Source organism: Pelophylax lessonae, assembly GCF_965119305.1.
Source record: "Pelophylax lessonae genome assembly, chromosome: 7".
NCBI classification, from domain to species: domain Eukaryota; kingdom Metazoa; phylum Chordata; class Amphibia; order Anura; family Ranidae; genus Pelophylax; species Pelophylax lessonae.
The window spans coordinates 277916730-277938660 of NC_138774.1; the positions used below are offsets into that span (position 1 = coordinate 277916730).

Below are 21931 nucleotides of genomic sequence, written 5' to 3' on the forward strand. Positions count from 1 at the left end.
CTACAGAGACCTCTGAGCTAAACATTAGCCAGCAGCCTTTCCTCACATGTGGGTGGCATTGGCCTGCGCCTATTAAGACAAAGCTTTGAGAGTGGACGCAGGGGGCCTGTTTTTTTTCCTCTTTGTTCTGTTTATTGCTTACCCTTCATTGCTCGGCCCAGTGAGGGGGACACATTCTGTGCAAGCTTGCAGACCTCCTATGGGGGGCCCCAACTAGGCCCCAGTTGGGGATCCACGTCTTCCTGCTATGAGTTTGTTAACATATTAGCGGCCCCACTGAGACAGAAGCAATTTCGAGTTATTCCGAGCAGCCGGAGTGCTGCAGACGTGCCTAACGATGGTGGAAAAAAAAAGGTTTTTTTTTTTGAGTGTACGGGAGGAATAAATCAACGATGTTACTTGAAGTGTAAGGTTTTTGTGCTGAACTTGTGATTAAATTCAGAGACTGTGCCGTCGTTTATAATGCATAGAATCTATTGACTATTCGAACTCATATATGTCCGTGCTCGCTCATTTGTACACACAGCCCTCTTACTATGCATAGGCTGCCGCGTGTGTGTGTGTACACTTTATTTTATTTTCTTGGCTGTACATACCCACCAAAATAAGCCGGTCTTGGGATTATCACTCAGCAAGTGGAGATATTCACTGTAAGCTAAATGACAGCTTAAAGCGTCACTCCATCTTTGATTGGATTCTGCAAAAAAAAGGGCAGTAAAATAAAAATGAGGTTCAATACCTCTTTAGATTATAGGTATTTTAGGTATTTAATTCAAAAAGATCTAAAGGGACCAAATTCATGAAATTTAGTGTTAGTGTTTAACCACTTAAGCCCCGGAGGATTTGGCTGCTCAAAGACCAGGGCCTATTTTTACGATTCGGCACTGCGTGACTTTAACGGACAATTGCGCGGTCGTGCGATGCTGTACCCAAATGAAATTGACGATCTTTTTTTTCCCCACAAACAGAGCTTTCTTTTGGTGGTATTTGATCACCTGTGCGATTTTTTACTTTTTGCGCTATAAACCAAAAAAGAGCGACAATTTTGAAAAAATAACAATATTTTTCACTTTTTTATATGAAATTGTCAAAAAAAAAATGTAAAAATCTAAATTTTTTTAACATTTTAGGCCAATTTGCTTTCTGCTACATATTTTTGTTTTGATTGGTTTGCGCAAAAGTTATTGCGTTTACTAACTACGGGAAAGATTTATGTCATTTTTTTATATATTTTTTTTTTTTAACTAGTAATGGCGGCGATCTGCAATTTTTTTTTTTTTTTGCGGGACTGCGACATTAAGGCGCACAGATCGGACCCCTGACTGACATTTTTGACACTTTTGGGGGTACCAGTGACATTACTACAATAATCAGTGCTATAAATATGCACTGTTACTGTAAAAATGACACTGGCAGGGAAGGGGTTCACTTTATTAGTGATCAAGGGGTTAAGTGTGTCGCTAGGGGCGTGATTCTAACTGTCAAGGGGCGTGGCTTGTGATGTAACCACAGAGACATATGATCCTACATAGCAGGACCGTATGATCTCTGCAGTTACACCAGGGAGAATGACAGGCGGCTTTGTTTACATCAGCCGCCTGCCTTTCTCCCTCTCCAGCGGGAGATCGCGAGTGGCCGGCGGACATCGAAGCCTCCGGTCACTCGCGTGGGGATGTCAGGGAACGAGCGGGGGCAGGAGCACGCCTCTGGCGGCGCGCGCTCGCCCCCTAGAGGCTCGTGGGCGAGTGACGTACCGGTACGTCACTTTGCCTGCACGGGGCTGACCGCCGCAGTATATATACTTGCGGCGGTCGGCAAGTGGTCAAACACGAATACTAAATTTAATTAATTTAGATCTTTTTGAATGAAACAGTTTAACTTTATTGAAACTTTATACAGATCACAGTAATTGGGTACAAATACAATCAAGAAAGGAATAACATGTACCGCACACAACAAAAAGCAAAAAAAATTAAAATTTTCACACAGTAGAAGCCAAAGACAGTAGCAACAACAGGATCATGACAGAGGTAGTACAACTTTATATGTGAAGAGCATCTATTAAAAAAAAAAAAAAAAGAGGAAACAACGAAAATTCGATCTACCCGGAGAGCTAGAGAAAATAATCTTCAACCAGTGTGGTATTGCAACAATATGACATGGGGTATAAGGGAAGGCAAAACAATGAAAAGAAAAGAAAAAAAAAAACCCCCAAAAAAGCTAAAGAGCAGGAGAATTCCTATTACCAAAGTATAGAGCGTATTGAAGGGTAGAGGCTCCAATGAGTTAGCCAACCTGGGGTGAACAAGTTTCCGCAGTTTGAAGCCATCTATCCCAATATTTGTGGAATTTATGAGGACAAACCTTATGAGTATATAAGGATTTATTTCAGAAATCCACTCAGTCAATGAGGGCGGTTGTGGGCGCATCCATTTCCTAGCTATGAGCAACCTAGCCGCAAATACCGTTTCGTGTAGGAAGGTTTTTGTCGACTTATCTATAGCTACCCCTGGAAGAATACCCAACAGGCAAGGTTTGGGGAGTAGGGTCATGGGGGAACCCATGTGGTCATGAAGGAATTTGATAATCTGTTGCCAATATCCCTGAATTCTAACACATTGCCACAGCAAATGATAAAAGGTACCCGAGTGCTCCATACACATTGGGCCCCTTTAGATCTTTTAAATATTCTATAATAAGCATTTTGTTATATATGTTTGGTATAAAAAAAAAAAAAAATAGCCATTGATCCTTATCTTATCAGCAGTTTTAATTTTGTCGACTAAAATATTTTCCTTGACTAAATTAACACTATTTTAGTCGACTAAAATACGACCAAAACGAAAACAATTCAGGTGACTAAAATACGACGAAAACTAAAATGCCATTTTAGTCCAACTATAACTAAAACTTAATCGGAATTTTCTGCCAAAATGAACTACTTAGCTAGTAATGTCATCTGCGCTCTGCCAGTGCTTCACTCCCATCAGTTAAATTTTTCCCAGCTATTTCTGGGGACTACAGAACGCCTCCCCTATGTTATGGAGAAGAGAAGGGTATTTTGTATGCCTTTCATCTATTGATCAACCGATATCGTATTTTTACCGCCGATACCGATTATTTGGTCATCAGATATCGGTATTGGCCGATATTTTCGGACATTAAAAAAAAATGTATTTATTTTTTTAATGTCTACAGGTACTTTGGTGGAGGGATCTAGGGGTCTAAAAGACCCCAACCCCCTCCTTTGCACTTAAAAGCATTCAAAACGCCAAGCTTGGCTGTTTTGAATGCTGTACGTTTTTTCAATTCGGCGCCGCCAGTACCCGGAAGTGATGTCATCTCATGACATCACTTCCAGGTACTCGGCGGCGCCAAATTCAAAGAAATGGAGACCCCGTTAGACGGCGGCGGTGCAGATGGAGACCCGGTCAGACGGCGGCGGTGAAGGTAGGATGCCTGGGTCTCCCGTTGGGAGACGGGAGGGGGACGTCCCCTCCTGCTCCTTGGAATGACAGTCGAACGGCTTCTCAGCCGCATCGGTTGTCATTACAAGACAGCCGACCATCCGCTATGGACGCCGGTACCGGGGTGATGCCTCTAGCTGCTGGCATCACCCCGGTACAAGCACTTTCCCGAAATATCAGCAATATCAAAAGGCCAATTGCAATATATCGGGGAAAGTGCATATTGGCCCCCGATATATTGGCTTTGCTGATAATCTGTCGATCACTACTTTCATCCATAGATACAATACATTTAGAGAGCGTTATCACCCCAGGACAGGAATTGTATTATTGGCAAGATCACCAGGTAAAAAAATAAAGGGGAAAAAAACTAAAAAAGTGAACTAATGCAGCCACCACTTCTAAGGGCTAGTAAGATGCAATCTATTCTATTTTTGTTCTTGGATTTAGATATGCTATAGGTCAGTGGTCACTGTGGCCTGGGGGCCAGATGCAGCCCTTTGCTGCCCTTGGAAGGCTTCCATGTTTGTGACAGTGTTGAGTTCCACCAACTGAGTTCCGACAAATTCCGGCTGCAAAAAAAGCCCTGGGTGCGAGGCAGGGCCACATGAAATGGCTTGGAGGGCCGGATTCGGCCCGCGGGCCTTGTGTTTGACATATGTGCACCAAGGTAAAAAAAAACTTTAGCCATCACTTTTCATCCATTTTAAGGATGGCAGGAAAGGCCCATGACACCCTATACACAATTCTACCTCTAGGTGCCTGGTTGAATGTCAAAGGGGCACTTCAAGGCAGGACTTTTTTATATAGTTCACTAAGGCAAGTCATAGATTATTTTGGAAGATGGTCTATAAATTCTTTGTATATTCAGATTATTCGATGTATTCAGTTCTATATGTATATCTGGTGAATGATTGTAAATTAACCAACCACAGGAACACATTTTACCCTTTTTTTTATTGCTTCTGGTACAATTTCATTGTAATTAGCTACTCATTTTCCAATTCCCTTTGAACAGTAGCGTGTAATTGCCCTGTGCATGAAACGATCGTTTGTAGTAGGAACATTTCTTTAAATTGGTCATCTGTAGGGAATGATTTTCCAATAAGTTGGGAAAAGTTTTGGCCGATTTTATCCCATTTTATACATTGTCAGGAGTTGTTTTAGTATTTAGAATAATGCAGTTTTTGTGTTTTATTGAATATTTGTCATATATTCTTCACAAATGACCTTCAAAGGACCGCCTTATACATGCATATATTATTCAATTATTCGTTGCACTCCTGTGCAAACTTTGAAATCTTGCTTGCTTGGAAAGTGTGGACCACGGCATACAACCTTTATCTGCAGAAATGTTTTTTTATGAGCTCACATATCAGGATATTGGGGAACTGGAGAAAGTGCAGAGAAGGGCAACCAAACTGATAAGAGGCATGGAGGAGCTCAGCTATGAGGAAAGATTAGAGAAACTGAATTTATTCTCACTTGAGAAGAGGAAATTAAAGGGGATATGATCACCATGTATAAATACATAAGGGGTCCATATAGTGAATTTGGTGTTGAGTTGTTCAATTTAAGGTCATCACAGAGGACAAGGGGGCATTCTTTACGTCAAGAGGAAAAGAGGTTTTGTCTCCAAAAACTGAAATGTTTATTTACAGTAAGAGCTGTGAAAATGTGAAATAGACTCCCTCCAGAGGTGGTTCTGGCCAGCTCACTAGATTGCTTTAAAAAAAGCCTGGATTCTTTCTTAGGTGTAAATAATATAACTGGGTACTAATATTTATAGGTAAAGTTGATCCAGGGAATATCCGATTGCCTTTTGTGGGATCAAGAAGGAATTTTTTCCCCTGCTGTAGCAAATTGTATCATGCTTTGCTGGGGCTTTTTGCCTTCCTCTGGATCAACTGTGAGTATAGGATTGTGTATATGGAATTGTATTGTTGTGTTTTTTTTGTTTTTTATTGGTTGAGCCAGATGGACTTGAGTCTTTTTTCAACCTAACTATGCAACATGCTGGGTCAATATGGTTTTATTTGGCTGATGCTCAAATATGGCTAATTGATAACCTACCTAGAAGCGGGGTGGGTTGTAATGCACAGTGATCATGGCATTTCCCGCCATAGGACTAATAGCGTACATTTCTCTTTTTCAGAAACATGGCATTCCCGTACCTGTGACACCCAAGAGCCCTTGGAGTATGGATGAGAACCTCATGCATATTAGGTAAATCACCGCTTTCAACTGTCTCTAGTTTGGTGGGACTGTCCCTATTTGAGAACCAAATCCCGCTGTTCATGTTTCCTCCTCAATTTTCCCTCTGTTGACTTGATTTGTAGATCTCTGAAAAGTACACTATTTAAAGCGGATCTTCAGCCTCCCCTCATTTATTTTGTTTAAACCACTGCTTACCGGATAGTGGGTTCAGATAAGTTTCAATACCCACCTACTCAGCAGATCCAGTGTTGACCTGCTGAAATCTTCTTGTCTTTTACCATCAGTCAGTCCCACATTGCCATGTTCTTTGTGACGTCATTGGGAGGCTGCCAGCTTTCCCCGGTTTAGCTGGTAGGCCTCCTGATGAAGCACCGCTAATCCCCTCCCCCTTTGTGAATGAAGGACTATACCTCCTAGGATGCATGGTCCACGTAACTGGGGGTGTGACCGGGGGTTTGTCCTTTTGTTACATACTTTGTGCTGAAAGGTGTCCTTCTTTATCATCTCAGAGTTGGGAGTTATGATTCTTTTTGGGTAGATCTCTGGGGTTCTTCACACCACTAGTGCTAGGCTTGCTCAACGCAGCCAAAATGCAAACACTGCGCACCTACAAAATCCCTAATACCACAGCACTGGAGATCCCCTCCCCACCCTCCTACCATACACAAATGGTTTTATTGCAATAAGTCATTGACTACCACGGAGGAGCTGATCTGTATATAAATCGGCACAACGTCCCATTTCTTGCATACCTGGCACCTCCCCAAATGCACTGCCACTCGATGCACCAGCAAACAGACCATCATTACAACAGCTGTAGCACTCTCTAGTGTGCTAGAAGTATAGATAGATTTTATTTGTGTTTAGTGTAGATGAATGTGTGCAGGCTTGGCTGGCAGCCAAGGCTGTCTGTGTTTTTTCCTGGATTGGGCAGAAACTCACAGCCAGCATCACTGAGACCTCCCCCCTACTTCTGGAACTTGCTGGAAACTTCCAGAAGAATGGGAGGGGAGGTAAGGTGGAGCTGTCTGGAGTATTCTGAGGGCCCTGACTAAACCCCAACTTGGATTGGCAGTGGGCAGGCCCCCTTAAATACTCTGGGTCAGCCCAGTTTGGGAGGAGTTGTTCGGGTGGAAGCTGGAGATGGAGTGTTAGGCTGCCATGGCTTTTGAGGGAGCTCCCCATTCTTGGGGGAGTGACTGTGGGCCTGGGCTCGGGTGCGTACAGGACCCTCTTCAAGACACACAGAGGTGTCCTGGCCAGGAGGCATGGGAGAAAGGAGAGGACAGCGGGAGAACACTGCCAGGCAAGTCTCCAGGAGAAACAAGGAACAGCCAAAAGGGCTGTTAGAAAGCCAATCAGCTTCTAACATCAGCTTGTTCAGTTAAGGTTTGACAATAAGACCTGGAAGCTAATTGGTTTCTGCACCAGATTTGCTCCAGTTTTAATAAACAACCCCTAATGTGACACGTATACCTTGTTGTAACTTCTGTTGTACCTAAAAAATGATTTGGAACAAAAAAAAAACACCGCTCATTGTCACATGCGTTGTATTGTGAATGAACCCTTAGAGTTATATCCTCCAAATGCAGCAACATGTCTAATTCTATTTATGTTGTGTTATTTTTCAGCTATGAAGGTGGGATCTTAGAAAACCCAAAGGTGAGTGTGGATTTCAATCTTTTTATAAAAATGTAAACTCTGTAAATCGATGGACGCTTTGTGCATTGTATCATGTGTAGACTATGGAGTAGAAGGGAAGAGAAGTCAAGCTGCAGACTTCTCCAACATCAGAGTGCTTTCTATGGAAAGCAAAAAAAAAAAAAAACGAAGTTTGGGTTTTACATTAATTTTAAAAGTAAAGTATGCTTTATTATTGGCAAGGTATTTTTTGGGTTTGCCTTAACTTTTGCGTTTGTTCATTCTATGGCTCTTCAATTTTTTTGCCATTGCATTTAAAGGGTAACTCCACGTTCGTGGGGAAAAAAAAATAGCAAATAAAGAAAAAATAATATATTGTATACAAATTGTGACACAAATCGTATTGTAATGGAATGTTCTTAAAAATTACCTTCCTTTTTTTAATCATGAAAAATATTTTATTGGTAAAAAAAAGAACAAATACACAGCATACCAAGAATACAACAAATATAAGCAGGGGATAACAATTACATATTAAGGTACCATTGAAATATGATTTACATTCCAACTGCGGGGATTAAAAAATGTTTTTAACTTTAAAGCGTAACTCCACTTTTGTTAAGAAAAAAAACATTCCCCTCTGGGTGATCTCTGTACATTGCAAGGATTATAACAAACTTTGTTGCAGATTCCTACTTTTTGTTATTCTGAAGAAATCATTGTTTGTTCCTCTGTGCTGAGTGGGTCTAATGGGAGTGTTGTTATAATTAGCTATCAGCTGTGGCCGCTGCAGGGCTCTGAGGAAATCTGCTGGGCCTGCATCCCTTTAGACTTGTTCCTATTGGGAGTATCTCACCAAAAATGATGTTTTTGTTGCAGGGGATGCCAGAAATCTGACTTGTATCTTAGGCAGACTTCTAGGAAAATTGGTGAGCCAATCACACAAGCAGGAAATTGTTTCTGGGGGTGTGGTCAGTATACATTCTGTGTACAGAACACCTCCAGGTAGCCATATTGTATTGCATTTTCAGAAAATTACAGCGGCTGCAGATTGAAAAGGAAAGGTCTTTTATAATGAGCTCTAATGAGCAGGGCCCTCTGATTCCCTATTGTATTTGTACCGTCTACCCTCAAGTTCTAAAGCGCTGCGTAAACTGTTATCTCTATATAAATCCTATATAATAATAATAACATTCAATTACAATATGATTTGTGTTGCAATTGTATACGCTATATTATTATTTCTTTATTTGCTATTTTATTTCCCCAGGAAAGTGGAGTTAACCTTTAATTTTCACATTTGTTCATGCTATATGACTCTTCATATTTTTTTGCGATTGCATTTACATGTGGAGGCTTTTAGTTTAGCCACCAGAGGGAGCTCTCCGATGCGACACTCATTTCCTCTGCCGAAGCCACTAAGGGAGTGCACTGTTTTTGATGACTAAACTGACTTCCAGACCTGCATTGTGAAACAGAACAGTAAAGTACAACCACTATGTAGCATTACAGGATGGGAAGCAGAGCTCATGTATGTAATGAGCAAATCTGGCTGCCCAGGTGTACATACTAGGGATCGATTATCGGCAAGGCCGATATATCATGGGGCATATCGATATGCACTTTCCCCGATTAAATCGGAATCAGCCACCAAGGTGACCAATATTACCGATATTTCGGAAAGTGCTTGCACCAGAGTGATGCCTGCAGCTAGAGGCATCACCCCGGTACCGGCGTCCATAGCTGATGGTCGGCTGTCTTGCAATGACAACCAATGCGGCTGAGAAGCCGCTTGGCTGTCATTACAAGGAGCGGGAAGGTTGATCCTCCGCCTACACTTGCTACATGCTGTTTTTCGTCTTTGTTCTAGTAAGGAGATTGGGAGATCACATTGTGGTGGTGGGTGCTATCAGACGCACTGAAGGTGGTGGATACTAGGGATCGACCGATTATCGGCAAAGCCGATATATCGAGGGCCGATCTGCACTTTCCCAGATATATCGGAATCGTCCACCAAGGTGGCTGATATTACCGATATTTTGGGAAAGTTCTTGTACCTGAGTGATGCCTATAGCTAGAGGCATCACCCCGGTACCGGCGTCCATAGACCCCTCCCGCCACCTTCCACGGCTCGCCCGGGTCTCCCGCCCCACCGGGAGACCCAGGCAACCAGCCTGCACAGCCACCGAAGACCTGATCAAAGCCGCATTTCATGTAAAAACCCGGAAGTGATGTCATGACATCACTTCCGGGTACTCGGCGCCAGATTCCAAAAAATGACAGCATTCAATACAGCCAAACTTGGCGTTTTGAATGCTTTGAAGTGCAGAGGAGGGGTTTGGGGTCTTTTAGAACCCCAGATCCCTCCACAAGAGTACCTGTCAAGTAAAAATATAAAATAATTTTTAAATGTACGAAAATATCAGCCAACATCAGCCGATACGCGATGACCAAAATATCAGTATCGGCAATGTAAAAACGATATTGGTCGATCCCTAGTACATACTGGATAATAAACTACTCTACCTAGAAATAATTTTTATTTAACACGTAATAAAAATTTTATTTATATTAGACTGATCTTATTTGTCTAAAAAAAAAAAAAAAAAAAAAAAAAATCTTTGATAAGGCTTTGCATTGCCTAGAAATAAATGTACATTTTCTGTCCTGGGGAGCTAACAATCTATAATGAAGCAGCTCATTGAGATACAGGGAAGCCTCCAGCCCAGCGAGTGAGAAAGACATTGTCTTCATGCTCTGACAGTCACTAAGAGCTAGGTAAACGATCCGTCAGCGCTAATTACACTATCAGTCAGAGCGAAGAAGCCTGCGGGGCAGGGATGGAGCCTGGAGATGAGCCATGCTGTGGCAGAAGCAAGAATCCACTTTGTTCCAATATTATGATAAACATTTCAGTCTCTGATCAGCTTGTCAGCCCAAGTGGCTGGCCTGTTTAACCCCGGCATGCGGCAAAACGTTCTCCGATCCACAAAGCCCTACATTCACTTGTTATTCTTTGCTGTGTTAGGATGCCAGTAGGAGAACATTTGTGTATGGCCAGATCGGGGAATGTCTTGCTTGTCTATAGGCTTCCCCCAGTGCCTCATGTTGGAGACCACTTGGAGAAACCATCTGATTGGATAGGATAGGAGAACATTTGTGTATGGCCAGATCGGGGAATGTCTGCTTGTCTATAGGCTTCCCCCAGTGCCTCATGTTGGAGACCACTTGGAGAAACCATCTGATTGGATAGGAGAACATTTGTGTATGGCCAGATCGGGGAATGTCTGCTTGTCTATAGGCTTCCCCCAGTGCCTCATGTTGGAGACCACTTGGAGAAACCATCTGATTGGCTAGGATAGGAGAACATTTGTGTATGGCCAGATCGGGGAATGTCTGCTTGTCTATAGGCTTCCCCCAGTGCCTCATGTTGGAGACCACTTGGAGAAACCATCTGATTGGATAGGATAGGAGAACATTTGTGTATGGCCAGATCAGGGAATGTCTGCTTGTCTATAGGCTTCCCCCAGTGCCTCAAGTTGAAGACCACTTGGAGAAACCATCTGATTGGATAGGATAGGAGAACATTTGTGTATGGCCAGATCAGGGAATGTCTGCTTGTCTATAGGCTTCCCCCAGTGCCTCATGTTGGAGACCACTTGGAGAAACCATCTGATCGGATAGGATAGGAGAACATTTGTGTATGGCCCGATCTGGGAATGTCTGCTTGTCTATAGGCTTCCCCCAGTGCCTCATGTTGGAGACCACTTGGAGAAACCATCTGATTGGATAGGATAGGAGAACATTTGTGTATGGCCAGATCGGGGAATGTCTGCTTGTCTATAGGCTTCCCCCAGTGCCTCATGTTGGAGACCACTTGGAGAAACCATCTGATTGGATAGGATAGGGGAACATTTGTGTATGGCCAGATCGGGGAATGTCTGCTTGTCTATAGGCTTCCCCCAGTACCTCATGTTGGAGACCACTTGAAGAAACCATCTGATTGGATAGGATAGGAGAACATTTGTGTATGGCCAGATCAGGGAATGTCTGCTTGTCTATAGGCTTCCTTCAGTGCCTCAAGTTGGAGACCACTTGAAGAAACCATCTGATTGGATAGGATAGAAGAACATTTGTGTATGGCCAGATCGGGGAATGTCTGCTTGTCTATAGGCTTCCCCCAGTGCCTCAAGTTGAAGACCACTTGGAGAAACCATCTGATTGGATAGGATAGGAGAACATTTGTGTATGGCCAGATCAGGGAATGTCTGCTTGTCTATAGGCTTCCCCCAGTGCCTCATGTTGGAGACCACTTGGAGAAACCATCTGATTGGATAAGATGGAACATTTGTGTATGGTCAGATCGGGGAATGTCTGCTTGTCTATAGGCTTTCCCCAGTGCCTCATGTTGAAGACCACTTGGAGAAACCATCTGATTGGATAGGATAGGAGAACATTTGTGTATGGCCAGATCGGGGAATGTCTGCTTGTCTATAGGCTTCCCCCCAGTGCCTCATGTTGGAGACCACTTGGAGAAACCATCTGATCTGATCGGATAGGATAGGAGAACATTTGTGTATGGCCAGATCGGGGAATGTCTTGCTTGTTTATAGGCTTCCCCCAGTGCCTCATGTTGGAGACCACTTGGAGAAACCATCTGATTGGATAGGATAGGAGAACATTTGTGTATGGCCAGATCGGGGAAAGTCTACTTTTCTATAGGCTTCCCCCAGTGCCTCATGTTTGAGACCACTTGGAGAAACCATCTGATTGTATAGGATTGTATTTTCTGCCGAGAAGAACCAATGCCTACAGAACTCCTCTCCATAGGTTCACCTCGTCTGTACGTCAGTAATTCAGTGGTCAGATCATGCATGCAGGCCTGGCTTCCATTCATAGCCAGTAGCTACTGACAGAAAAAATTTACAGGACCCATTATGAAGACTGGAACGATGGGGAATGAAAAATATGTTATCCAAAGCAACTGGCTCTAGCGTTCTATACCTATCCAGAACTGGATACATGGGGCCTGATTGCCAGATCCAGGCACTATAATGTACAATTAAAGAGAATTTGTCACTCATGGATTAATGAGGCCAGATTTTTCATTACAGTAATAATATTTTCTATCAGAATCCCATTGCTGTTGGTGTTTACACCTTGCAGTACTGTGTCCTCCCACAGCACTATTGTGTTATACTGGCAGGGAGCGTGGGGAGCCTTCCCTACCGGCAGAACACAACGATCACTGCTGGAGAGTATAGCTGCAAGCAGTGATCAGGTGAAAAAAGCCTACAGGCTGGTTGTACTGAAATCAATCGATGGATCAACTTCAGTACAACCAGCGTTCCCATAGACTGATTGATTCAGCAGCAACCAGATGAATTTCAGATTAATTTTGATCTGTCTATGACCGGATTTATCTTTATTATCTCAATTGTTTCATCCCTCTTCCTATCTGTAGTTTTAGAGATGTTTCCCTACAAATTAAAATAAATATGTAGTTACTATCTTATCTTATCTATCTATCATTCTTATCTATCTATCCGGACTCTCTTCTTAGGTACCTTGTCCTCTTAAGCCGTATGCTTCCAACTGCAAGGATTTATCTTATCTATCTTATCTATCCTATCTATTCTATCTATCTATCTATCTATCTATCTATCTATCTATCTATCTATCTATCTATCTATCTATCTATCTATCTATCTATCTATCTATCTATCTATCTATCTATCTATCTATCTATCTATCTATCTATCTATCTATCTATCTAATCTTCTATCTTATCTATCTATCTTATCTATCTATCTTATTTATCTATCTTATTTATCTATCTATCTATCTATCTATCTATCTATCTATCTATCTATCTATCTATCTATCTATCTATCTATCTATCTATCTATCTATCTATCTATCTATCTATCTATCTATCTATCTATCTATCTATCTATCTATCTATCTATCTATCTATCTATCTATCTATCTATCTATCTATCTATCTATCTATCTATCTATCTATCTATCTATCTATCTAATCTTCTATCTTATCTATCTTCTATCTTATCTATCTAATCTATTTATCTGGACTCTCTCTTCTTATGTACCTTGTCCTCTTAGGCCGTATGCTTCCAACTGCAAGGATTTATCTATCTAATCTATCTTATCTATTTATCTATCTTATCTTATATATCTGTCTATCTATCTATTCTATTCTATTCTATTCTATCTATCTATTCTATCTTATCTGTCTATCTTATCTACCTTATCTATCTATCTATCTATCTATCTATCTATCTATCTATCTATCTATCTATCTATCTATCTATCTATCTATCTATCTATCTATCTATCTATCTATCTATCTATCTATCTATCTATCTAATCTTCTATCTTATCTATCTATCTTATCTATCTATCTTATTTATCTATCTTATTTATTTATCTATCTATCTATCTATCTATCTATCTATCTATCTATCTATCTATCTATCTATCTATCTATCTATCTATCTATCTATCTATCTATCTATCTATCTAATCTTCTATCTTATCTATCTTCTATCTTATCTATCTAATCTATTTATCTGGACTCTCTCTTCTTATGTACCTTGTCCTCTTAGGCCGTATGCTTCCAACTGCAAGGATTTATCTATCTAATCTATCTTATCTATTTATCTATCTTATCTTATATATCTGTCTATCTATCTATTCTATTCTATTCTATTCTATCTATCTATTCTATCTTATCTGTCTATCTTATCTACCCTATCTATCTATCTATCTATCTATCTATCTATCTATCTATCTATCTATCTATCTATCTATCTAATCTTCTATCTTATCTATCTATCTTATCTATCTATCTTATTTATCTATCTTATTTATTTATCTATCTATCTATCTATCTATCTATCTATCTATCTATCTATCTATCTATCTATCTATCTATCTATCTATCTATCTATCTATCTATCTATCTATCTAATCTTCTATCTTATCTATCTTCTATCTTATCTATCTAATCTATTTATCTGGACTCTCTCTTCTTATGTACCTTGTCCTCTTAGGCCGTATGCTTCCAACTGCAAGGATTTATCTATCTAATCTATCTTATCTATTTATCTATCTTATCTTATATATCTGTCTATCTATTCTATTCTATTCTATTCTATTCTATTCTATTCTATCTATCTATTCTATCTTATCTGTCTATCTTATCTACCTTATCTATCTATCTATCTATCTATCTATCTATCTATCTATCTATCTATCTATCTATCTATCTATCTATCTATCTATCTATCTATCTATCTATCTATCTATCTATCTATCTATCTATCTATCTATCTATCTATCTATCTATCTATCTATCTATCATCTATCTTATTCCACCTATATATCTTATCTATCTATCCGGACTCTGTCTTCTTAGGTACCTTGTCCTCTTAGGCCGTATGCTTCCAACTGCAAGGATTATATAAAGAAAGAAAAAGGGAAAAAAAAAACAGATGGTTGGGTCATTTTCTGCCTCCATGAGAGCTGATTGAGGGGCAATGAGGCATTCTAATGTTAGAAAGATAGAAATTTACTTGCTTTAACTTCATATGGCGCTTTGAAAGAGTTCATTCAGACCGGGACACAACAACATCAACGGGGTGAATAAAACCATTGACGGCACAAGCGGCCTTACACTAGCATTCACTTCATGGCCCATTTGCTGCTAATCTGTTCACCCCTCTCTCCTGCCACCTCTCCCTTTTCTCTCACACTCCTTTTTTTTTTTTTTTTTCCTCCCCTTCTCCCTTCATTCTCCCCCTACTTATTTTTCCTCCCCCCATCTACGACTCTTTTCCCTTTTATTTTTATTATTATTATTTTTGGCTGCATTTTTTTTTTTTCCTTTTTTTTTTTCCGCCTCTGTTCCTTCCTCGATGACATCGCAGCAGCAGCCCCCCTGCCGGGCCGGATAAATGGAAAAGCCTGCGATACAGTGGCACCGATGACATGTCATTTGAACCAAAGGCTTTGAAAAGAAGAAAAAAAAAAAAAAAGTGTCTGACAATGAAAGGCAATGGCGAGACCGGGTTGTCGCTTTATTTCTATTTGGTTATTTTATTTAATAGAGGTTGTCAGCGGTGGAAGGTTTGAAAATTGGCCTCTAAGTGACTTTGATTTCCAGTGTTTAGTAAAGAGATTTGAATTGGGATATTTTGCGGCTGCCCTGCGGACCCGACCCCCTTTTTCACTTAGCCTGACCTTACCAGCCAATCTAGTGTTCAAGTTTTTCTTCTCGCTCGCTTTTCCTGACACATGGCATGGAACAATAGGTGGTAAACTTTAGGTTTGTGGATAAGTGCCTTGCCCGTCCATCTGGCTGTTTGTAGGCAGTGCGGTTCAAAAAGCACTTGATCTGGGGGGGGGCCCTGGTTCTTGGAACCCCAATGCTGAAAGAAACAGAAAGCAGTAGATGGTTACTAAACTAATAAACAAAAATGTGTTGGTTTTTTTTGGTGTTTCTAATGACCGAGCATGATAGGTCTTCTAAAAAAGAAACTATTGTAGCACTGCCCCCTTGAGGACTGCTGGATAATACACTCTTGGGTCCCCCTGGGTTACCGTTAGCAACATTGGCATCCACAGATTAACACTTCTTGGCTCAGTCAATGAACAGTCCAGGGGTATGTAGTTGTTTTTGGTGTTTTATTTTAATTAGGGGTGAGAGAAGGGAAGAGTGGGATACTCCAGATCCAATAAACTATTGTAGCACTGCCCCCTTGAGGACTGCTGGATAATACACTCTTGGGTCCCCCTGGGTTACCTTACCAGCCAATCTAATTTGTCAAGTTTTTCTTCTCTCTCTCGCTTTTCTTGACGCATGGCATGAAACAATAGGTGGTAAACTTTTTAGGTTTGTGGATAAGTGCCTTGCCCGTCCATCTAGCTGTTTGTAGGCAGTGCAGTTCAAAAATCATTTGATCTGGGGGGGGGGGGCGGCTGGTTCTTGGAGCCCCAATGCTGAAAGAAACAGAAAGCAGTAGATGGTTACAAAACTAATAAACAAAAATGTGTTTTTTTTCTGGTGTTTTTGAATGACAGAGCATTATGGGTCTTCTAAAAAATAAACTATTGTAGCACTGCCCCCTTGAGGACTGCAGGATAATACACTCTTGGGTCCCCCTGGGTTACCACAGATTAACACTTCTTGGCTCAGTCGATGGAACAGTCCAGGGGTATGTAGTTGTTTTTGGTGTTTTATTTTAATTAGGGATGGGAGTAGGGAAGAGTGGGATACTCCAGATTAGTGGCGGCCCGTCCATTGGGGGCGCAGGGGCGCCGCCCCCACATCCATGCGTCTGGCCCCCTAATCTACATGCAGGGCCCTGGACGCCTGGATTCCAATGGGGTTTTTTTTTATTTTTATTAGAGCCAAGGGCTCTAATAGGCTTCAAAAAAGGGTAGGCTCAGGGCGCAGAGCACTGCGCCCCAAGCCCACCCAGTTGTGTGACAATATTCGCTATTATCACACTGATTCTCCTCCCAGCCAATCAGGAAGTGGGTCCTGAGACCCGTTTCCCAATTGGCTGCAAGGAGAGGCCATGCTATTCGTGTAGTGTGCGAGCTGGTGTGGTCTGGGGGGGGTGGGAGGGTATGGTGTAGTCCGTCTGCTGACCCCCCCCCCCCCCCCCGGTCCAAGGAGCACCAGCCGCTACTTCTCCAGATTAAACTATTCACAATGGATGAGGACTCCTGTCTGAAGATGCAGCATGGCTGCAGATTCACCTTGCCACTAGATGAATTTAGGTTAAGTCTCTGTACAGACGACTTAGTTGGGTAGATTTATCTTCAGGATGCCTGCCTAGTATCCCCTTTCACTCCACACTGACACCTGTCCTCTGACTATCCTACACCAGGGTGGCCCCCCTCAGGTCAGGCCCCTAGACATTATCCCCTGTACTCACAATGTTGTTTTTAGAGGGTCTATGGTGTGGTCTGTCTGCCGCCCCGGCCCATGGGCCACCAGCCGCCCTGTCCGCAATAGAAAAACCTGCTCATAGATTTTAAATTTTTTTATCTTTTACATAACATTTTGGAAATTAACTGATATATTTATCCAGCTTCAGAAGGTATTTTTTGAGACCTGCCATTGGAAAACACTAGGAGCTTGCATGCGTAGAATTATCTGGTTTGCAGTATGACCGCGATAACTACAAAACATAAAAACGTGGACCTCTGTTACGTAATATTCCCACCTGTTAGGTTTGTTCACTGGATCCATGTTTCTTCTGGTTAAGCTCACATAAATATATTGAAGCTGCGAGCAAATATTCTCCATCACTATATATTTAGGGCTCTAAAAATACAAAAAAAAGTTTTGTTTAGACTAGAGATCTCCTCAAACAGTAAAGTCAATGAAATTGGTGACATACCAAATTTAAAATCCAAATTTTTGCAGTTATCCGAGACCTGGGGACCCGACCCTTTTTCTCCTTCATCCTGCATCAGCCGTTTATGCATCTACTAGCATTGCTGTATGAGCATTTATCGGGAGGCACCCTGCCCATAGCATACAGTAGGTGTCTTCAGAATTCATAGCAGGCCGTGCAGAGAAAGCTGGGTACCGCATTGATTGACAAGCATTAATACGCCCACAAGTCAGGGACAGCAGGCAATCAAATGGGCCAAAGCAGATTTTAGCCACTAACCCAGAAAGGCCATGATTGATGAGTGCTCCATAAAGGCGCCTCTTCATTGTAACTCTGCCAAGGCTGGAATTAGGCTGATGCGTTTTTAGATGAGTTTTAGCTTTGTTCCTCTCAGCTCCCCTGGATGTATTAACCTTGGGGACACTGTACGAGTGCGTTCCAGCGGAGCACCTGCTGGGGTCACCCAGCCCCATTTCTTTCTCCATCTTTGCAGAATAAACTAGTGTGCAGTGTAGAGAGCCCCCATCTTTATGCAGAAGCCTTATATCTGCCAGATTCTGGAATTTATTTCGCTACGGACCTAGTCAGACTTTTTTTTTTTTGGCAGTCTCTCAATAAACCTGGGCTGATCAGACAGATTCAAGATGTGTGTGGAAATAAAGGGCTGTTAAAGAGTAACTCCACCTAGAAGTGATATTTTAGTTCTGTGTGGTGCCAGGCAAGTTAAAGCAGAGATTGAAGTACATTAGGGTAAACTGTCTTACCCTGCAAAACATTTGCAAAACATTTATAGACAAGCCTTTTTTTTACCCTAAATTCTGTTATTGTGGGTAAAGTAACACAGCTTGGTCAAGGACCGTCCCGGCCTGTGAATGGATGGTGAAGGAGTAGCACCATTCTTACATAGTTACATAGTTTGAGGTTGAAAAGAGACATCAGTCCATCCAATTAAACCTATGATGTGTGTGTGTTTGCTGTTAACCGTACATTGTATACCCCTGTATGTTGTACATTGTATACCCCTGTATGTTGCACATTGTATACCCCTGTATGTTGCACATTGTATACCCCTGTATGTTGCACATTGTATACCCCTGTATGTTGCACATTGTATACCCCTGTATGTTGTACATTGTATACCCCTGTATGTTGCACATTGTATACCCCTGTATGTTGCACATTGTATACCCCTGTATGTTGTACATTGTATACCCCTGTATGTTGCACATTGTATACCCCCTGTATGTTGTACATTGTATACCCCCTGTATGTTGTACATTGTATACCCCCTGTATGTTGTACATTGTATACCCCTGTATATTGTACATTGTATACCCCTGTATGTTGTGGTCTTTAAGGTGCCCATCTAATAGTTTTTTAAAACTATCAATGCTCCCAGCTGATACCACTGTTTATGGAAGAGAATTCCACATCCTTACAGCTCTGACAGTGAAGAACCCCTTACGTATTTTAAGGTTAAACCATTTTTCCTCTAGTTTTAGTGAGTGGCCACGTGTCTTATTGTATTCCCTTTCTCTAAAAAGTTTGTTCCTTATGCTAGGGTCGCCAGTACAGTATTTGTAAATTGATATCATATCCCCCCCTCTTCTCCAGAGAGAATAAGTTCAGTGCTTGTAGTCTTTCCTCATAGCTGATGTCCTCCATTCCCCTAATTATTATTTTTGTTGTTCTTCTCTGGACTCTCTCCAGTTCCAGCACATCCTTCCTGAGGACCGGTGCCCAGAACTGGACAGCATACTCCAGATGTGGCCGGACCAGAGTCTTGTAGAGTGGGAGAATAATCTCTTTATTTCTGGAGTGAATCCCCTTTTTTATACACGCCAGTATTCTGTTGGCTTTGCTTGCAGCGGCTTGGCATTGCCACTGCCAAGCCCGTTGTCTACCAGTACCCCCAGGTCCTTTTCCATCCTAGACTCACCCAGAGGTCCCCCCCCCCAGTAAGTAGCTTGCTTTCGTGTTTCTGGCGCCCAGGTGCAATACTTTACATTTCTCAATATTAAACCTCATCTGCCATGTAGTTGCCCACCCCATTATTTTGTTCAGGTCCGCTTGTAAGGTTTCCACATCCTGCATAGTGGAACTTTAAGTGGAAGAAACAAATAGATGCCAAGAAGGGTCAGAATTAGGAGGACAGATAGAAGGAGCAATAGTGCAGGACTAAAATGAGGGGAAATAGTCAGTAGGGAGTAGACAGTGAAGGTATAAGGAGGCATGTAGTAGACTAATAGATCGGTATAAGGAGGAAGAAAAAAGGAAAAAAAAGGTAGAAGTATAGGAATGGAGACGGTAGACAAATAATTAAGACATGGGTAGACAGAAACTAGAAATGTAAGAGCAAGCATATCAGGAAAGGAAAAGGGTATTCCAAGGTATCCAAAAATGAAAAGGTATGAGGGGAAAGATAGTAAGCAAGTAATAAAAAAGGTACAAGGAGGGAGGCAGTAGACAAGGATGTGGAATTCTCTTCCACATGCAGTGCTATCAGCAGGGAGCATTGATAGTTTCAAAAAACTATTAGATGGGCACCTTAAAGACCAGAACATACAGGGGTATACAATGCATGGTTAAAAGCAAACACACACACACATCATAGGTTGAACTGGATGGACTGATGTCTTTTTTCAACCTCACAAACTATGTAAAAGTTGTGGAAAGGGTATGCTTCAAGCATTAATAATCCCTTATGTCTTCTGTAGGGCTGTAATGTTGTCCAGTTTTTTTATATCATAGATGCACCCCTCTACTGTATCTCACTGGTAAGTTTTTTATTTTCTTCCAGAACCATGCTCCAGATGGTCTCTTTGTGAAAACTAAAGATCCCGCGACTGCTCCCAACACCCCAGACATTTTGGAAATTGAGTTCAAGAATGGTAAGCATCTAAAACCATGAACTGTATAACATAGTAAAAAGAAATTGCCAGAAACAAGTGAACTGCAGGAAAAAATACAGTTTAGTAATTATGAATGGCTTCTTACCTGTGTCTACAGTTTTTATTTGGATGCATTGTTAAGCAGAAAAGCCAACATATCAGAACTTGGCCTAATATAACACCATTGTCTATTTGAGATACAAGACTTTCTGTGTATGCTTAAAATTATTAAGTTATAGGAATAAGTTCTAGTTAAGTTCTAGTTAAGTTCTAGTTATAGGAAATCCGACTGAACCCTGCATTCTGCCGTTCAACTGTGTGACCAAATGCCAAGACATATGGTCACATGGTGGAATGCCGATAGAGCCTAGGACAGTTATGACGTGACAAGTAAGTATTGCAGGGCTTGTTCAAGATTTAGGCCGGTTCACATATGTGCGAAGTAGATGCAGATTTTTTCCTGCATCCAATTCGCATGGCATGCGAGTGTGCCCGGCTTGCGATAGAGCCGGTTCACACAGGTCTGAGGCGGCCACATTCCGCATTCCAAAAAGGTCCTATGCACCTTTTGGGTCCAGTTCAGGTGCAAACTCAGGCAAAAATTCGGACCTGATTCGCACCTTAACTGGCAAAACAGGGAGGCAACGGACCCCATGATGGGACCCGTGGCCGCACATATGTGAACCCGGCCTTATGCTTTTAGGAGGACATGATGATCTAGATGGAAGGAAGTTATTAATATCAGTGGTCTACTTTAAAGTCCTGTTTAAGTGACATGTCATTCTATACGTTCTCCTCTGCCAAGGTGTACATAGGCACTTCGATTGGACCTTTAGCAAGTTTGACTTCTGATTACGGAAGTTATAAAAAAATAAAAAGTGAGGTTCCTTGTTACCCAATATCCATCCACCAATGGCAAGCTATACTTTTACTTCCTTCTTTCTATGGTATAATACCATATTTATGCTGTGGCTTTGCGGAAGAAGTTAAGGTGGCAGGCTGCCCAATCAGGGAATGGCCAGTCAAGCAATGCACTGGGCAGCAGTTGAATATCGGAAATTTTGGAAAAGGACAGTTGAAGGTGGATTTCACTTATGTTTGTGTCTACTGTTCATAGTCGGGTATAAAGGTAGACTCCCTTTAGAATTTAGAATTATGACTTGAAATGCATATGGTAAATAAAGCCTACCTACTCGGTTCTTCATGCATTGCTTTAGTGAACCCCATCCCTTTTCATTTGGAACCCCTTTATTTGACCTACTGTATGTGCACTCCTAGGGAGTTA

General features: G+C 41.6%; 1 protein-coding gene across 1 annotated transcript in view; it reads left to right on the top strand.

Annotated features, from left to right (window-relative positions):
- The window catches only part of ASS1 (argininosuccinate synthase 1), a 166205-nt gene that overhangs the window by 69916 nt on the left and 74358 nt on the right, over positions 1–21931 (top strand). Inside the window, exons 8-10 of the mRNA XM_082263083.1 lie at positions 5623–5693; positions 7316–7346; positions 20556–20646. Coding sequence (XP_082119209.1) covers positions 5623–5693; positions 7316–7346; positions 20556–20646 — 193 coding nt within the window. The remainder of the gene's footprint in view (positions 1–5622; positions 5694–7315; positions 7347–20555; positions 20647–21931) is intronic.